This window comes from Dermacentor andersoni, chromosome 5 (genome assembly GCF_023375885.2).
Source record: "Dermacentor andersoni chromosome 5, qqDerAnde1_hic_scaffold, whole genome shotgun sequence".
Lineage (NCBI taxonomy): Eukaryota > Metazoa > Arthropoda > Arachnida > Ixodida > Ixodidae > Dermacentor > Dermacentor andersoni.
Genome location: NC_092818.1, coordinates 98,732,041 through 98,746,378, shown reverse-complemented (window position 1 = coordinate 98,746,378; position 14,338 = coordinate 98,732,041). Strand labels below are relative to the sequence as shown.

Sequence of the window (14,338 nt, the reverse complement as noted above, 5' to 3'; positions counted from 1 at the left end):
ATCTGTTTTTGTTGCCCAGAGAGAACTGTCACCGGGGCGTGGATTTGGATACCACCTCTTCGCCTTTGCTACTTGCTGTTCGCCACGTTCGCGAGAATTACACGGTGAAATCAGCTGCTACTTATGTTGTTTAAGGTCGAAGGCAATGTATCAGCGATGATGCGTCGCCGCTTTTGAAATAAACTGGCTTATTTTTTTACACTGGCGGATCTAGACGGAAAGAGTAAGCGGGGCGCTGGGGCCCCGAACCACCTAGTCATGACATCGTGCATTTTGCCAGCGACTGCTCGCCTCTTCTCAATTGTTAAACGGAAAAGAAAAGACTACATTAACTTTTGAAAGAACCAACAGATTTAGCTAGTAAGTTTTCCAAACCTTTACAGCGCCAAAAGGATCCAAATACGTCAGAATGCTATAAAATCTCTGACGCCACATCAAAGAGCCAGCGCTTTGAAGTCACCGCGAAATTCAAGAAAATAAAGTTCGGTCTTCATTCTCTCCAGTAAGTGAATCAGAATTGTGTTCTGAAAGGATTGTAATCCAAACTGCTTTGTTTGGTATTCAGTGTTCTTTTAAGATAGCTCACGCGTACACTCTCATTTATCAAAGTGTCGTTTCTATACCTCGTGTATCTTACAAACCCCGTGACGCGCTCACCCACGCCAAACAGCGCACCTAGAATTTTCTTTAGGCACACCTAAATGTGTGGAGTGCGCATACAGTGGTATAAAGGAATGTGTGAGCGATAATGGGATCGAATCTGTGTTCCAGCCGTGTAGTCCAAGGTTTCAATCATTAGGCCACTATCGCAGGCACGCTCCTCCATGCCAAAGTCGCTCTTTGAAACATTTGGGGCGTTTTGCAAACGTCTGGGCGCCTCCAAATTGGGCGAAGTCCGTCTATAATTCTACCGCATTAAAACACTGACAAAATCAAGCGAACCGTCCGTCCGTCCGTCCGTCCGTCCGTCCGTCCGTCCGTCCGTCCGTCCGTCCGTCCGTCCATCCATCCTCTGATGCAGACCCAGTGGCTCAAGTAGGCGACCAGCTTGGGCTACTAGGTATGTTCTCGTGCTCGTAATGCGGTTATGGTCGTTCCATCATCGTCATTCCAACTTTGTCATCTGGTTCTCATCACGCCTTCTACGTCGACCCAGTGGGCCAAGTTGTCTAATAGCTTGGACCACTAGGTACGTGCTCGTGGTCATGATGCCGTCGTGGCCATTGCATCGTCGTTATTCTACCTTTGTAATCGAACTCTCGTCACGCCATCATCGCCATGTAGCCGTCGCCATAGCATTGCCATCGTGCCGTCGTCGTCACACTGTCATTTTGCCATTGTTCTCCCTTCAGTAACGTCATACCACCATCATCCTCTCATCGATGAGAAGTTTCGTCATTTTATTGCAATAATGCTGTCATTCAATCGAGATTATGCTGCAGTTGTCATGCCATCGTCATGATTGCGTCGTCTTGAGACAGTCGCTATCATGCATCCATTATCATACTGCTATCATTATGCCGTTGTGGTCGAGCCATCATCACTCCATTGTCATACATACTTCATGATAAATTCATCCTCACACCATTGTCGACACACATTGGTCACAATCCCATTGTCCCCATACCGGTATCACGTCATCCTCGTCATTGCGTCATCATCATAGTGATTGTTGTACAATTGTCATCATGTCTTCGTCACGCTGTCGTTTTACCATCGTCATCACTTTAGTGACATTTAATTGTCTACATGTGGTCGTCGGCATACCACTTTCGGCCTTCCATCAACATCCTTCTTTGTCCTTCTATAGCGAATAGGCTATTGTCATTCGGTTGTGATTAGGCCACCGTTGGCACGGCATCGTTGCCATTGCGTCGTCGTCAGACAGTCGCCATCACGCATTCGTTTTCATACCCTCTTCGTTATGTCTTCGTGGTCAAGCCATCATGGTCATCCTAGCACCCTCATTGGTTGTCATACCATTGTGGTCACGCCATCGTCATCCCCTTGTCTTAACCTCGTCGTCATCGCGATGTCGTCGTATACCTACGTCATCATTTAAGAATCGTCATGTCAATGTCGTCATGCCGTCGTCGTCATACTGCCTTTGTTGTTCCATTGACGTCATTCCTTCTTTATTTCATCGTAATCATTGCGCCGACGTTGTACGGTCGTCGCCATGCTCCTTGACGACCTTGATAAGCGAGTGCCATAGCAAAGTAGGATGATACCGGTGTATGACACGTATAGCCGAATTAGCCTCAGAGTGACGATACAGATGTTACATAAGGTGACTTCAGAAATATGGCGTCCCGCTTCATTGCTCGAATGCTAATCACATTAACGTCAACAGACAGCGTGAGCTGAGTTCTGCAGTAATTTTCTTTTTCATAGTGGAGTAGTGAATAAATGGCTATAGCCAGTGTGGAGCCTTTTGTTTTATACTGATCTCTGGCGCCCCACCCGTTGTGCCGAAGCCCTTTCCTGCGTACTGCGCATTGCTCTGCGGTGCCCGGAGAATTCGTTCACCCAAGGACGGATGTTATAACGGTCGATCGCAGTAGGAGACGGACGTAGAGTAGTACAGTGGTTAGATAGCTCGGCTTGAAGCCGATAAAAACTGGTTAGATTCCTCACCGCTATGAGGCATATTTAAAGCGAAGCTTACTTTTTTTATACAGTTTATACGGGAAAACTATCGTACGACTTTGACAATGTTTCTCGGGTGGTTCCAGCCCAATTTTTGTAATGTTTATAAGAATTATTCGGAGTTCGTGAGAACAGACGGAAATGTTTAGCCAACTCCTTCGCACAGAACCGCTGTTTTATTAATTACTTATTTACTTGAGTACCCGAAGTGCCTGTTAGGACATTACATAGGGAGGGATGGGAAAGGCTAAGCGTAAATGCAATGTGCACAATGTAAATGAAATAGGAAGACACTGATGAAGCAGCGCACTTAAAACGGACACGTTCACGCACACATGAAAAAGGACGTACGCAGGCGCTCCGTATGTTGATCGCCTGTGTATGTCCTTTTCAATGTGCGCGTGAGCGTGTTTGATTTAAGAGGAAGCTTTAGCTCGGGTGCTCCTATATAAATACATGTAAAAGGAGAATTCGTTTTTCTCGGCAACCACTGCACCAAATTTGACGGGGTTTGCTGCATTTAAAAGAAAAGCTTAAAATCTAGTGACTGTTGGTTTCGAATTGTCAAAATTTTATAAAAATTTGGCAAAAATCGCAAATTTTCAGAAAACGAAACTATCAAGTTTACAACTCCGTAACTCAGCAAGAAAAAATGATATCGCAATTCTGTGAATTGTACCTGATAGCACATCTAAAGCGGACAAAATTGGTATGTTACACATGAACCTCGAAAAATGGAGTAATGTGTAATTACAACTTTTGCAGAACCTTCGTAAACAACGTAACAAATTCACGTAAGATGTAAACTGACAAATCAAATTTGACCGCTTTGAATGGTCTAATGGGTGCTATTTACAGAATCGCGATATCTGTTCTTGATGCAGAGCTATTAGCTTGTAAACTTCGTGCTTCTATTTTTTTCAGATGTCTGTATTTTTGAAAATCCTTTTAACAAAATTCAAGCCCTAAATCGAAATTCCGCTTCCAACAGTCACTAGAATTTAACTTTCTCTCTCAAATGCAACAAATTTCATTTGAATCGGTCCAGGGGTTATCTCAGAAAAACGTTTTTGCGTTTTTACATGTATTTGAATAGGCCGTGTTACGTTTCGCCTACGACGCGCGGTATAGCCGGCGCGGATGCAACGGACGCCGGGGCTTCGTTCAAAGCGGCGGACATTTTGGCCCGTTCAGCGCCGCCGATACGCCTCCCCGCCAAGCGCGTCCAGGCGTGTTTCAATGCCACGTGTCTTCGTGTGTGCGTGTGTGTGTGTGTGCATGTTGGTGCCCACGCTTGTCAAAGCGCGGCAGCCGGGGAGAGGAGCTCCCTGAGTGTGAAGCGAGGAGGTCTGACCGGCGCCGGCCCGGCGGATGCGTCACTACACTCGTCTCAACGTGTCTCTCAGCCTGTCCGTGCCACGCATCACGTGGGCCTCTGACGAGGCGTTCCTTCTTCCCCTCGACTCCGAGAGTATAAGAGCAGCTGCTCCCGGACGCCGAGAGAGGCTCCGATTTCTTCCGTTGAGTTACGTGCTCTCCCGTCTCTCCACTTCGGTCGACCTGACCGCCCGCTCTTTTGCGATGCTAGAATAAACAAGTTGTTCTGTTACCAGTCGACTCATGCTTTGCCGGGACCTTCGGATGCTTCCAGTTGTGCCCCAGGCCGCCAGGCCAACGCTACCCTTGGGGCTTGCGACCCATTTGCAACAACGGGTGTCAGCGCTGAGATTCCAACAGCCGCGTCGGAGTTGGGCCCGAGCTAAAGCTTCCTCTTAAGTGCGCTGCTTCATCAAAGTTATGGCTCACCAAACTAGCTCATCAATATCTATTAAGTATAGGAAGACATGGGATACAATAAAAAAATGTCCTAAACGTTGAGCAGATACAAAGAAAAAAAAAAAGAAAGTTGATGTACGAGTCTGTGCGACTACTCAAGCTTCCCACTACCGAGACACCACACGGGTGTGACCGTGTCAAGTGTAAAACTGGGAAGATCGCGGCATTGCTTGCCACGAGAGTTACCGGAAACGCTCGCCGTTGGCGAAATGCCCGGGTGGGAATGCCGCCCAGACATTTCCTGCGCTTTGCGAACGAGGTGGGCGCGCACTCACGGGCGATCCGAAGTTGTGGCCGATCTCGTGGCAGAAGGTCATCTCGCTGACCGCCTGGGACACGTAAGCGTTGTAGTTGACAAACGAGATCATGCCCGTGTTCAAGCTGAGATGCGACAGGCCGAGCTGAGGTCGCGTCGGATCCTCGGGTAACAGTCTGTTTTTGTCGCAGACCCCTTGACTGTGTGCTGCGCGTCGCGGCACGACACGTTACATTGCCGTTTCGAAGCGAGATCAATCGTCGTTAAACCCCCCCCCCCCCCCCACACGCACACACACAAAACCGGAACACCTTTCTACATCAAACAAAATTAAAACAACTTGTTCACATTTATTAATGCTCGTGCAGAGGGCACCAGAAGAAAATAGCGCCTGCGTGTGTCTGTTTTCTCTTCTACGTCCGTGTGCTTTTTGCGCGCTGCGAGAAAAACTGCAGAAGAAAATGAACACGAAAATATGGTGTAAGCGTTAATTAGTACGACTATTACTTATTTAATCATTCATTTATTGAGCTATCCACAACTGAAAACTCCCTCCAGCGCATCTAAAACAATATTATAGACTTTGCGTTAGATATCCAGAGCCTAAATCAGAACTTTGGGGTATAAAATCCGTCGTATAAAGATGGTATGCTGGGCCTTGTGGGATAAGCATTATTCAGTTCTAGAGACAACTAAAGTAAGCTAACTCTGTGACGTGTAGCTGTAGGGAACTCTGCAAAGCATAGGTTTCTGTGGACGCATGATTCACTGCTGAAATCGTCTACCCTGCAATAAATTTTTTAGCGTGTTCATCTTTTTACCTTTAAGCTGGCTATTGCAGAGAAAATGAATTATCATCGGCTTTTGTAGAAGTATGACGTCAGTTGGTAATTATTTTATCTTTTGTCCCTGGCTGACCGCTGTTCTGATATACAATAAAGAAAAGGTTGTTTTATTGTCTCACTTAAAGCAGGGGGATGGAGGGGAGGCTGGTGCATTGTATATATATATTTTTTTTCGCGCACAATATATGCTCCTACACAACATGCAACAAACGGCACAGTGTCTGTTAAATTACGTAGTGTGTTTATGGCGACAATACTGTGAACGCAGCGCCAATTCTTTCCTGTGCACGGAAGCATTACCTTAGTGAGGAAACATTAAAGCTTGAGGAAGTTATATATATATTTTTTATCTTGTGGGGTGATAGGGTGCAGGAGAATTCGTTTTATTGATTACTACATTTTTTCGCTGTATTCTTTGAACGCATATTGAGAAAAATGGCGTGGAAAGTGCAGATGGAAGTACTGAACAACGCTTTGCACTTTGATTTTCAATTCGTATCACATCTACATGTTATAATGTCTGTCTCACGTCCAAGAAGTTTATAAAGAAATATAAAATGGCAGTCCTCACAGCCTTTCTTCTGGTAGTAGATAAAGCCACGAAAAAGCGTATTCTATAGAAAAGGAAGGCCTCACCACAAATAAACGTTGATATTAGGAGCTAAAACTCATTTTTTTCTGAAATGAACTTCTTGGTCAAGGACAGTGTTTATTTATTTATTTATTTATTTATTTATTTATTTATTTATTTAATACGCAAAGCTACATAAAGCATTGCAGTGGCGGAGGAGTCTGCCAATATTATTTGTTGCAGGTACGTTTGCAGGTAGAATTTGTTACAAGCACTTCAAGTTTGCACATCATACCATTGCGGACAAAAAAAAAAAAAGAAAGAGCGACTGAAGGGAATGTAAATTGACAACATGACAACATAAGAACTTGCATAAACGCGTCAGCCTACAAGTTACCGTTGTTACCAGAAACACAATATGCAAATTGTCATCAAGATTCAAAAGGTCAAACACAGAAATCTTCAAGCAGGTATGCAATGGGCACCAGTTATGGTTTGTTGGCGGCTATTGCTTCGATGTTTATGACAAGATGGAGTCCGCGGCTTCACTTCAATGGCTTCGTTTGCACTCTAGAAGCCGCGTTATAAACGCAATTAACTTGAAAACATTGGTTAATGGCTTACTTATTTTTGAGGCGCAAATCGCACCAAGGACAAAGTAAAAGCACATAGAAGGATGACATGCTGCGCCAGCATCGGTAAGGTGCAGTGCTTTGCTTGTTTACTTCTAGCACAGTCAAGCATAGCGATTTCTGCGAATCATCTTGCAAGTGACGCATCCCTGAAAGGCCGGACAACTGAGTCGGGCGTCTGAAAAGCCGGAAAGAAGGTCACGTTCTCCTTTTGTGTGCCTTCGCTTTGTCCTCTGTTCGTCCCTGATCACCTCGTTGGCTCACACAAAGCACAATAATAAGACAAAACGTGCTTCGAACAAGGATTTCATCGAGTCACAAGGCAGCGTCCACTTCGACTGAGGCAGAGCTCACTCGTCGAGTTTCCCACGTAGGCCAGGCCGAGGACGCCATCGTCGAAGTCGCGGTATGTCCACGAGTACGCGAGGCAGTAATCGTCGTAGTTGGCGGACTTGGCCGTCGTCAGCAGGTATAAGCTTGGGTCCATGTTATCCAGGCAGTACGGGTTTGTGTCGCTGGGGCATTTCTTTGTATCGTTGATCTGCGCATGTAGCACTGCCTTAACACGTTGGATAGATAGCCTGCTGCACTTTGTACGCAATAGGGCCGATAGCAGCAGTTTATTGAGGGCCGTTCGACGATATCTCGGTTGGAAGCAAGAACGTTAGGTCAGTGGATCTTTAGGAAAAATTTTTGCGAAAATTACTTCTTGAACAGGAAATCGTGTGGAACAGGTCCACACGAAAGCAGGAGCGGACTGTACCACGACACCGCGAAAATGCGTGTACAACGTTTTCGAGCGCTTCCAGTCGTACCAACAGCCCAGCCATTCAAAAAAAAAAAAAAAAAAAAAGAGAAGCGCTGTCGGGCAGCGGGGCCCAAATCACGCTGGCGCACTACAACGTGACATTCGAATTCTTGACATTCGACGCTGCAAGCCGCTGAGCTGCTTGCAGCGTCGCACTATACCAATAATCGGTAAGTCCGAGAAATAAGCCTGTGTATACAGGACATGCAAATAATGCTCAAGAAAAACGTTACGTGGCATCCGCTGCCATTGTCTGCACGGCCCCATGATGGCCTTTCCAGTTATGGCAGACTAGTGAGCATGCGCCCATTGCAAAGAATTCTTTTTTTTTTTCTTGAATGTCCTGAAGCTGCGCACTGGGTAAGGCGGAAAGCCATAACTGAGGGCTCCAGATTGATTGTTAACACCTGGGGTTCCTTTAGATGAACCTGCCGACATTGTTTTAACAAATGGCAACCATATTTTGAGTGCCATAACGTGGAACTTTTCCATACGGTTTTCGTTCCAGTTTCTTAGTTAGCCTTCCGCAATGGGTGCATCAATTTTGGGACCCCGCCCCCTTTGTCTGTCACGAGATGTCACGAAAACCATTTCCCCATCTCAAAATGACGGGCACACACCAGTTATACCTGATTAGACCGAGCAAAATAAAGAAAAGAAAGAAAACACTTATTCGCGATTAGATGCCTTTGTCATCATTACTCTTCGGAGATTGGTGAAAATGTTTCCAGATCACGCCTAGTTTACCTGCCTGTCACACGACGTCAAAAAGCTGTGGAAGCTCGCCAGGTTTATGTGAAGTGTACGCGGTAAAGTTGCATTAGTATGCCGAACAAAACTGAACTTTCTTTTTTTGGCATAGCCGGTACAGACTGCTCCGTCCCAAAGGAATATAAGCTGGCTGTTCACTGATCCCTCTGGCGCTGTTGTACTCGGTACTGCCGGTGAGAATTCATTTCATTGCGAATATAGAAGCTTTGCATGGCAGTATAACTTAAATTGAGCACGACGCGACGAGCTACGGAAATAAGAACGATGGGTGTAACGTTAAGGGATAAGAAAACAGCAGATTGGGCGAGGGAACAAACGCGATTTAACGACATTTTAGTTGAAATCAAGAAAATGAAATGGGCATGGGCAAGACATGTAATGAGGAGGGAAAATAAATGTAATGAGGAGGGAAGATAAACGATGGTCATTAAGGGTTACGGACTGGATTCCAAGGGAAGGGAAGCGTAGCATGGGGCGGAAGAAAGTTAGGTGGGCGGATGAGATTAAAAAGTTTGCAGGGACAACATGCACACAATTAGTACATGACCAGGGTAGTTGGAGAAGTATGGGAGAGGCCTTTGCCTTGCAGTGGGTGTAACCAGGATGATGATGATGATGATGATGATGATGATGGCGACGTTGCCGAGCCTTTTCGGCACTTATACGACATCGCTCGGCCCCAGAACTTCTTCAATGAGCATCCTTTCTTGTTGCATTTTTAACGGGCCATTGCATCCCCCGCAATCGGTGAGGCGCCACTGCCAGCTATTTAAGGGTAAGCGGACCAAAATGAGACGCCAGCACCACTCTGCTCAACTGGTTACCTACTTGCACTGTGCTAGCTCGGCTCCACCGAAACCTTCTCCTGTTCTGCGCGCTCCTCGTCTCTTGTCAGCCAATTAGATAAGAAAAGCCTGTCACGGTGGCCAATCCTATTCGCTTTGTAGCCGAGCGAAAGTCACCTCCTATAAACGAGAAAGCGTTTGGTCGGGCTGCTGTAACAATTTTACGGGTAATCGACCGTGCTTACGTAGGCGGCTACATAAATTTGACGTCAGGGGAATGGAATAAAGTCAGAGTGGAATAACTTTACTTCATTGCGCCCCGTACCTTTAACCAAGCATTAGATAACATAGCATGACAACTGAGTAATATTTGTACGACTCCGCGCGTGTTAGTTCTTACTTTGTTCATTGTATCGTCATTTGCCTCAAGTTTATATTCGCCGTTATTAGTAATTGGCTAACATTGTATTAGCAGTGAAGCTTTTTGTATATGCTTTTGCCAATCACACATTTCATTGTTTCTTGGTTCTTCATAACCTCACCCCTATGTAAGGTTTTTTTTTTTTGCCCTGAGGGTGCATACTAAAAGAAGAAAAAAAGAACTAGCAAATATAAGTTCTTGCATTTAGCTCTCATCGAAATGGCAGCCATCGTGGCCGGCACTCGAACCCGCAAACCGGTGCTCAGCAGCAGAACGCCACAGCCACTGAGCCACCGGTTCACCCACCTTGATCTTGTGCACGTTGAAGGTGACGTCCTCGACGCCGTTGAAGTCTGTGTGCCGGTAGACGTCGGACGCTCGGGCCACGTGACCCGCGATGAGGGTTGAGAGGCGCTGGCGCGTGCGCACAGGGTCGTTGTCGTGTTCGTTGAAGTGCCGGTAAAGCAGGTGGTCTATCTGGACGTACAGGCCGCAGACGCGGTACGTACGGTGCCGGGCAGCGCCACGTGCCTCGTTACCGGCTCCCTGCAGCTTCTCCGCATCGTCGTCGACGTCGTCGGCATCCTCGTTGTAGTAGTCCTCGCTCTGCTCTTGCGCCAGGGGCCGCCGGCCTATCCAGTGGCCCGGGTGGCCGCTACTGTGGCGCCTTGCCTTTGAATGTCGCGTTTCAATCAATCAATCAATCAATCAATCAATCAATCAATCAATCAATCAATCAATCAATCAATCAATCAATCAATCAATCAATCAATCAATCAATCAATCAATCAATCAATCAATCAATCAATCAATCAATCAATCAATCAATCAATCAATCAATCAATCGATTTTATCGATAAAGTAAGTGCGAGTAAAAAGAACTGATTCCCGTTTTAGAAAAAAAATATTTTTGAGCTACATTTAAAGTTTCTTGCTAGTTCAATTTCCAGGGACAACTTATTTAATGTTATTGACCTTTGGGGGAATTTAATTGACTGTTTGAGCTGATTTACCGCCATATATTGGACAGATGAGGGCCGCGGAAATGCGCAAGGTGGAGGTCGATTTTTTTAAGCGTAGTAGTATATAGTTGAGAACCGGCCGATTGTCATACTCAGAACTTGGGGTACAGCTTCTCCCTTTCCGCACTTGCGCTGAGCACGTGCCCTTTAAGAGCAAGGATTGACGTGATGCAGCAAGCAGAAAGGCACCCGTTTATCACTGTGTGCGTCTGATCGTTGGAGAGAGCAAAGGGATGGCGAAAAAAAAAAAGAGATTACGCCCTACTGTGGAATCGAACGAGCGATACTGATTTTAAGGATATTTAATTCTGTGGTCGCTGTAATTGATGCACAGCAATACGGATGACGAGCACTTTCTACTACGAGAAGGGCTACACTTTATGAAAACTTGATTGCAGACAACTTGGTGATCATGGTAGTAAATAATCTTCGGAAAAAATTGTTTGCCGTTTAGAGGCACATTCTTCCAAAGAGGTCAAACCAAGGATTTAAAGGGTGATAAAGTCACTTTAGCAATCGAACCTGTACATTAGCCTCTTGGCGCAAGGCTTCGCTCTGCGCAATTATGCCTTTATTGTTGGGGGATTTCGACAGAGTTAAAAAAAAGTATGTTTCAAACAAATTTTCAGCCACAAATACCATACCGCCTATGCATGACATGCGGTTGGGCCATATACCATACTTTAGGAAGCCACTTTCTTGCTGGCGTGCTTAGTTACTCGATAATAGGACGCTCTGACAGAAACCGTGCTAGATTCTGGCTCGAGAGAGCGAGGGTTTGCCTATAACCCTATTCTTTGACTGGAGCACGATGCTATGAAACTACGCTGGAGAATAAAGTTGGGCCAGTTAAGCCTTAGTCTAGGATACACACGTTGAAACTAGGGCTCACTGACATACGAATATAACTAGATGCCTGTGTTGTGCCTCCCTTTCGCTGTGATGTTACAGCTCCTCTCAGCGCTAGACACGCTGTCTCACTTTAAGGCAGTCGCACCGATTATTTACCTTTTACTGTGGCCTGCAGTCTTGGAGGCCACGCTCCTTATATAGGCCATGCTCAGGCCGAACAATCGAACCTGGAACCAACGCCTGACTAGAAGACGCCAGAATCAACGTTCCAGTTTATAAACCAGATAACAATCAATGCTCTAGTGCGCCGCTTTGTAAGCTTGGTTACGTGACTGCTCCGGCCAGGCTGCAGTTACCGAGTTCGATTTTGTGACCAGGACGACTTTTACTTCCACTACCAGTTTCCTTTGCGAGAAGCCCATGCTGGCTTGGGATGAATCAGGAGGATAGTACGGAAAGTTCTATAAAATGGCGGTGCTTCATGTTCGAACAGTATCAGGCACAAACGGCGCCGGCAAACGACAGGAAATTCTTAAGCAAACCACACTTGAGGCAGCAAGTGCAAAACATATATGCATGGCACGGTGAGAAGACGGAATAGAGGAGGCGCTCAAGCGGTTAATCAAATGCATATCCAATGAATTAGGGTTCTATGACACAACAGACATAAAATGCTAATGTCTGTGCTGCCGCTAAATACCACAAAACACTATTTCAATGACATAGTGAAAATAGAAAAACGTGTTTGTTATTTTTCTTTATTTCGGAAATTTGTATTTATAGCCCTAATGCAAAGGTATATTCATAAGCACGCGTAAACAGATGAAGTGGAACTAACGCCTGTTTAATGTCATATATTGCAAAGCAGATTTGTTTCTTTGTTTTAGCGCTTTTGCATAAGGTTAATCATCTGAATACCATACTCTACACGCTGGCATGTATGCGGGACATTAATTTGCTCATAGGAAAAAAAAAAAAAACTAAGAATAAAGACGTCAGCTAAATTGACACTGGCATTGAGCGCGTCTTTCTTTTACTTCTGTCAACAAAAATTTGTCCACAAGGCAAAAATAAAAAAGAAATGAAGGAGCTTCCTAATACACATTAGTAAGGTGGCGCCTCAAAGCCAACTGACGCAATTCAGTACGCTTCAAGTTATAATTAGTACCAGAAACAAGCAAGTGGCGTTCGACAAAGTAGGCTTGCAGGCGGTCTTGAAACTGGTTGTTACGAAACTCTAAAAATTGGAGTTGAAAGTGGAAAAAGCATGTTCACAACAGAGGAAGTTTTCAGTACCTTTGCCGTTCTCAGAGTAAATCAAATGCACAAGAACGGGCTTTCCTGCTTCCATAGGTAGGTAGAAGGTCGGGTTGAGATGCGAATACGCCATCAAATGAAAGAAACTCAGGTATTACGTTGGAATGATCGAATGTGTCGGCGTTACGGCGCATCACTCGTGATGGAGCAGGTCGCTGCCAGGAGCGACGGAAGCCCAAGCTGTGCCGAGTTTTTCGCAGCGCATGAATTGCCCTGAGAAAACAAGCACGCAGGTAAAAGAGAATTTGTCCTTGTTTTCCTAAAGTTGCTCATGCGCTACGCGAAACACCATCGGTTACTACTCGCCTATTACTATTACTATAATTACTACTACTATTACCATCTCACCTAAGCTTCCGCTCCTGCGCTAGGCCCTACATAGCTCAAGAACGTTGAATTGCGATGAATGCTGAAGGGCGGTTAGTTGCAGGAATTACGTGACGCGTTCATCACTTTCGCAGGACAGGATGCACTAAATGTAATCGACCGATTTTATTCATTTAGTCATGCCTTGAATGCTCGGAAAGGGGTCTTGCTCGTAAACATGCCGGCACACAAATCGATGTCGAGCATCGAGGCCATCACTTCTAGTGGGCACTTCGCAGTTGGCCTCACACGGCGAAGACGTGTACTGTTACGAAGAGAACCCGCGGAGGCGGGGTTCACAGCGAGGTCGCCGACGCGCATTGAAGCGACATGCGTTGAAGAGACAAATTTTGTAAGGAGAAAGATGGTCAAGGAGATTGAACGAGCAAGCACTTCGCCAGTGACAGAACACGAACTTCTCCTATTGTAGTTCCATGTCTTACCAGTCCTAGCTCAATAAATGCGGGCAGTACCACCTATCTTGAGCGCCTTGGATGAAACAGTTTGCAGAAAAGTAAAGGTATACTCATTATTTAGATGTTCCGTGAAGGTGACATCGAGCTACCACCCAGTTAAGTTTTCCAGTGTCGAAAGCGAAAATTTTTGCTCAGCAGTCTTTCCTTAGTCATCATAATATTTACTGAGCTATGTCTGACTGTTGTACGATGGTTCTCCTCCGATGGTACGAGTTTCCGTCAAAACGCTCTGTTGAAGCGGTCCACAGTATCAGACACACCACCATATTCCCGTAGCACAGAGCGACACTCACTCCGAGTATAGCCCATAGAGACCCCTTAGCACCCTATAAAAAAGAACCGTAAATGCCTGCGTAACAGTGCTGAAGTCGAACACATCTTATGTAATTCATACCTTTACGACGCGTTTCTGCGCCTGCGCCGAGGCGACGGCTAGCTGCTGCATCCAACGCGCCGTCTCGCCGCGGACGCCGCACCATCCTTCGTGGGGAACGCTCGCGTCCTCAGCGGCGTACATCACCGAGTGGAAGGGCGTGCGTCGGGCGAAGAACTTGTGCGCCCCTTCGACGTAGAAGCGGCCCCAGCGGGACTGGATGGACCCTTCGAACACGCCGTTCTGCAGGCCACCGAATACTCGGCTGGAGGGATCACCTGCGAGTCAAACAAGCGTCGCGATTGCGTTTCTTAAACAGCATTCATATTTTTTCGTGAAATGAAATGAAATGAAAAAC

General features: G+C 45.9%; 1 protein-coding gene across 1 annotated transcript in view; it reads right to left on the bottom strand.

Moving 5' to 3' along the window:
* The window catches only part of LOC126532024 (disintegrin and metalloproteinase domain-containing protein 10-like), a 41,198-nt gene that overhangs the window by 7,068 nt on the left and 19,792 nt on the right, over window positions 1-14,338 (bottom strand). Inside the window, exons 5-8 of the mRNA XM_072288342.1 lie at window positions 14,002-14,258; window positions 9,881-10,246; window positions 7,144-7,330; window positions 4,761-4,948 (exon numbers count right to left, since the gene is read on the bottom strand). Coding sequence (XP_072144443.1) covers window positions 4,761-4,948; window positions 7,144-7,330; window positions 9,881-10,246; window positions 14,002-14,258 — 998 coding nt within the window. The remainder of the gene's footprint in view (window positions 1-4,760; window positions 4,949-7,143; window positions 7,331-9,880; window positions 10,247-14,001; window positions 14,259-14,338) is intronic.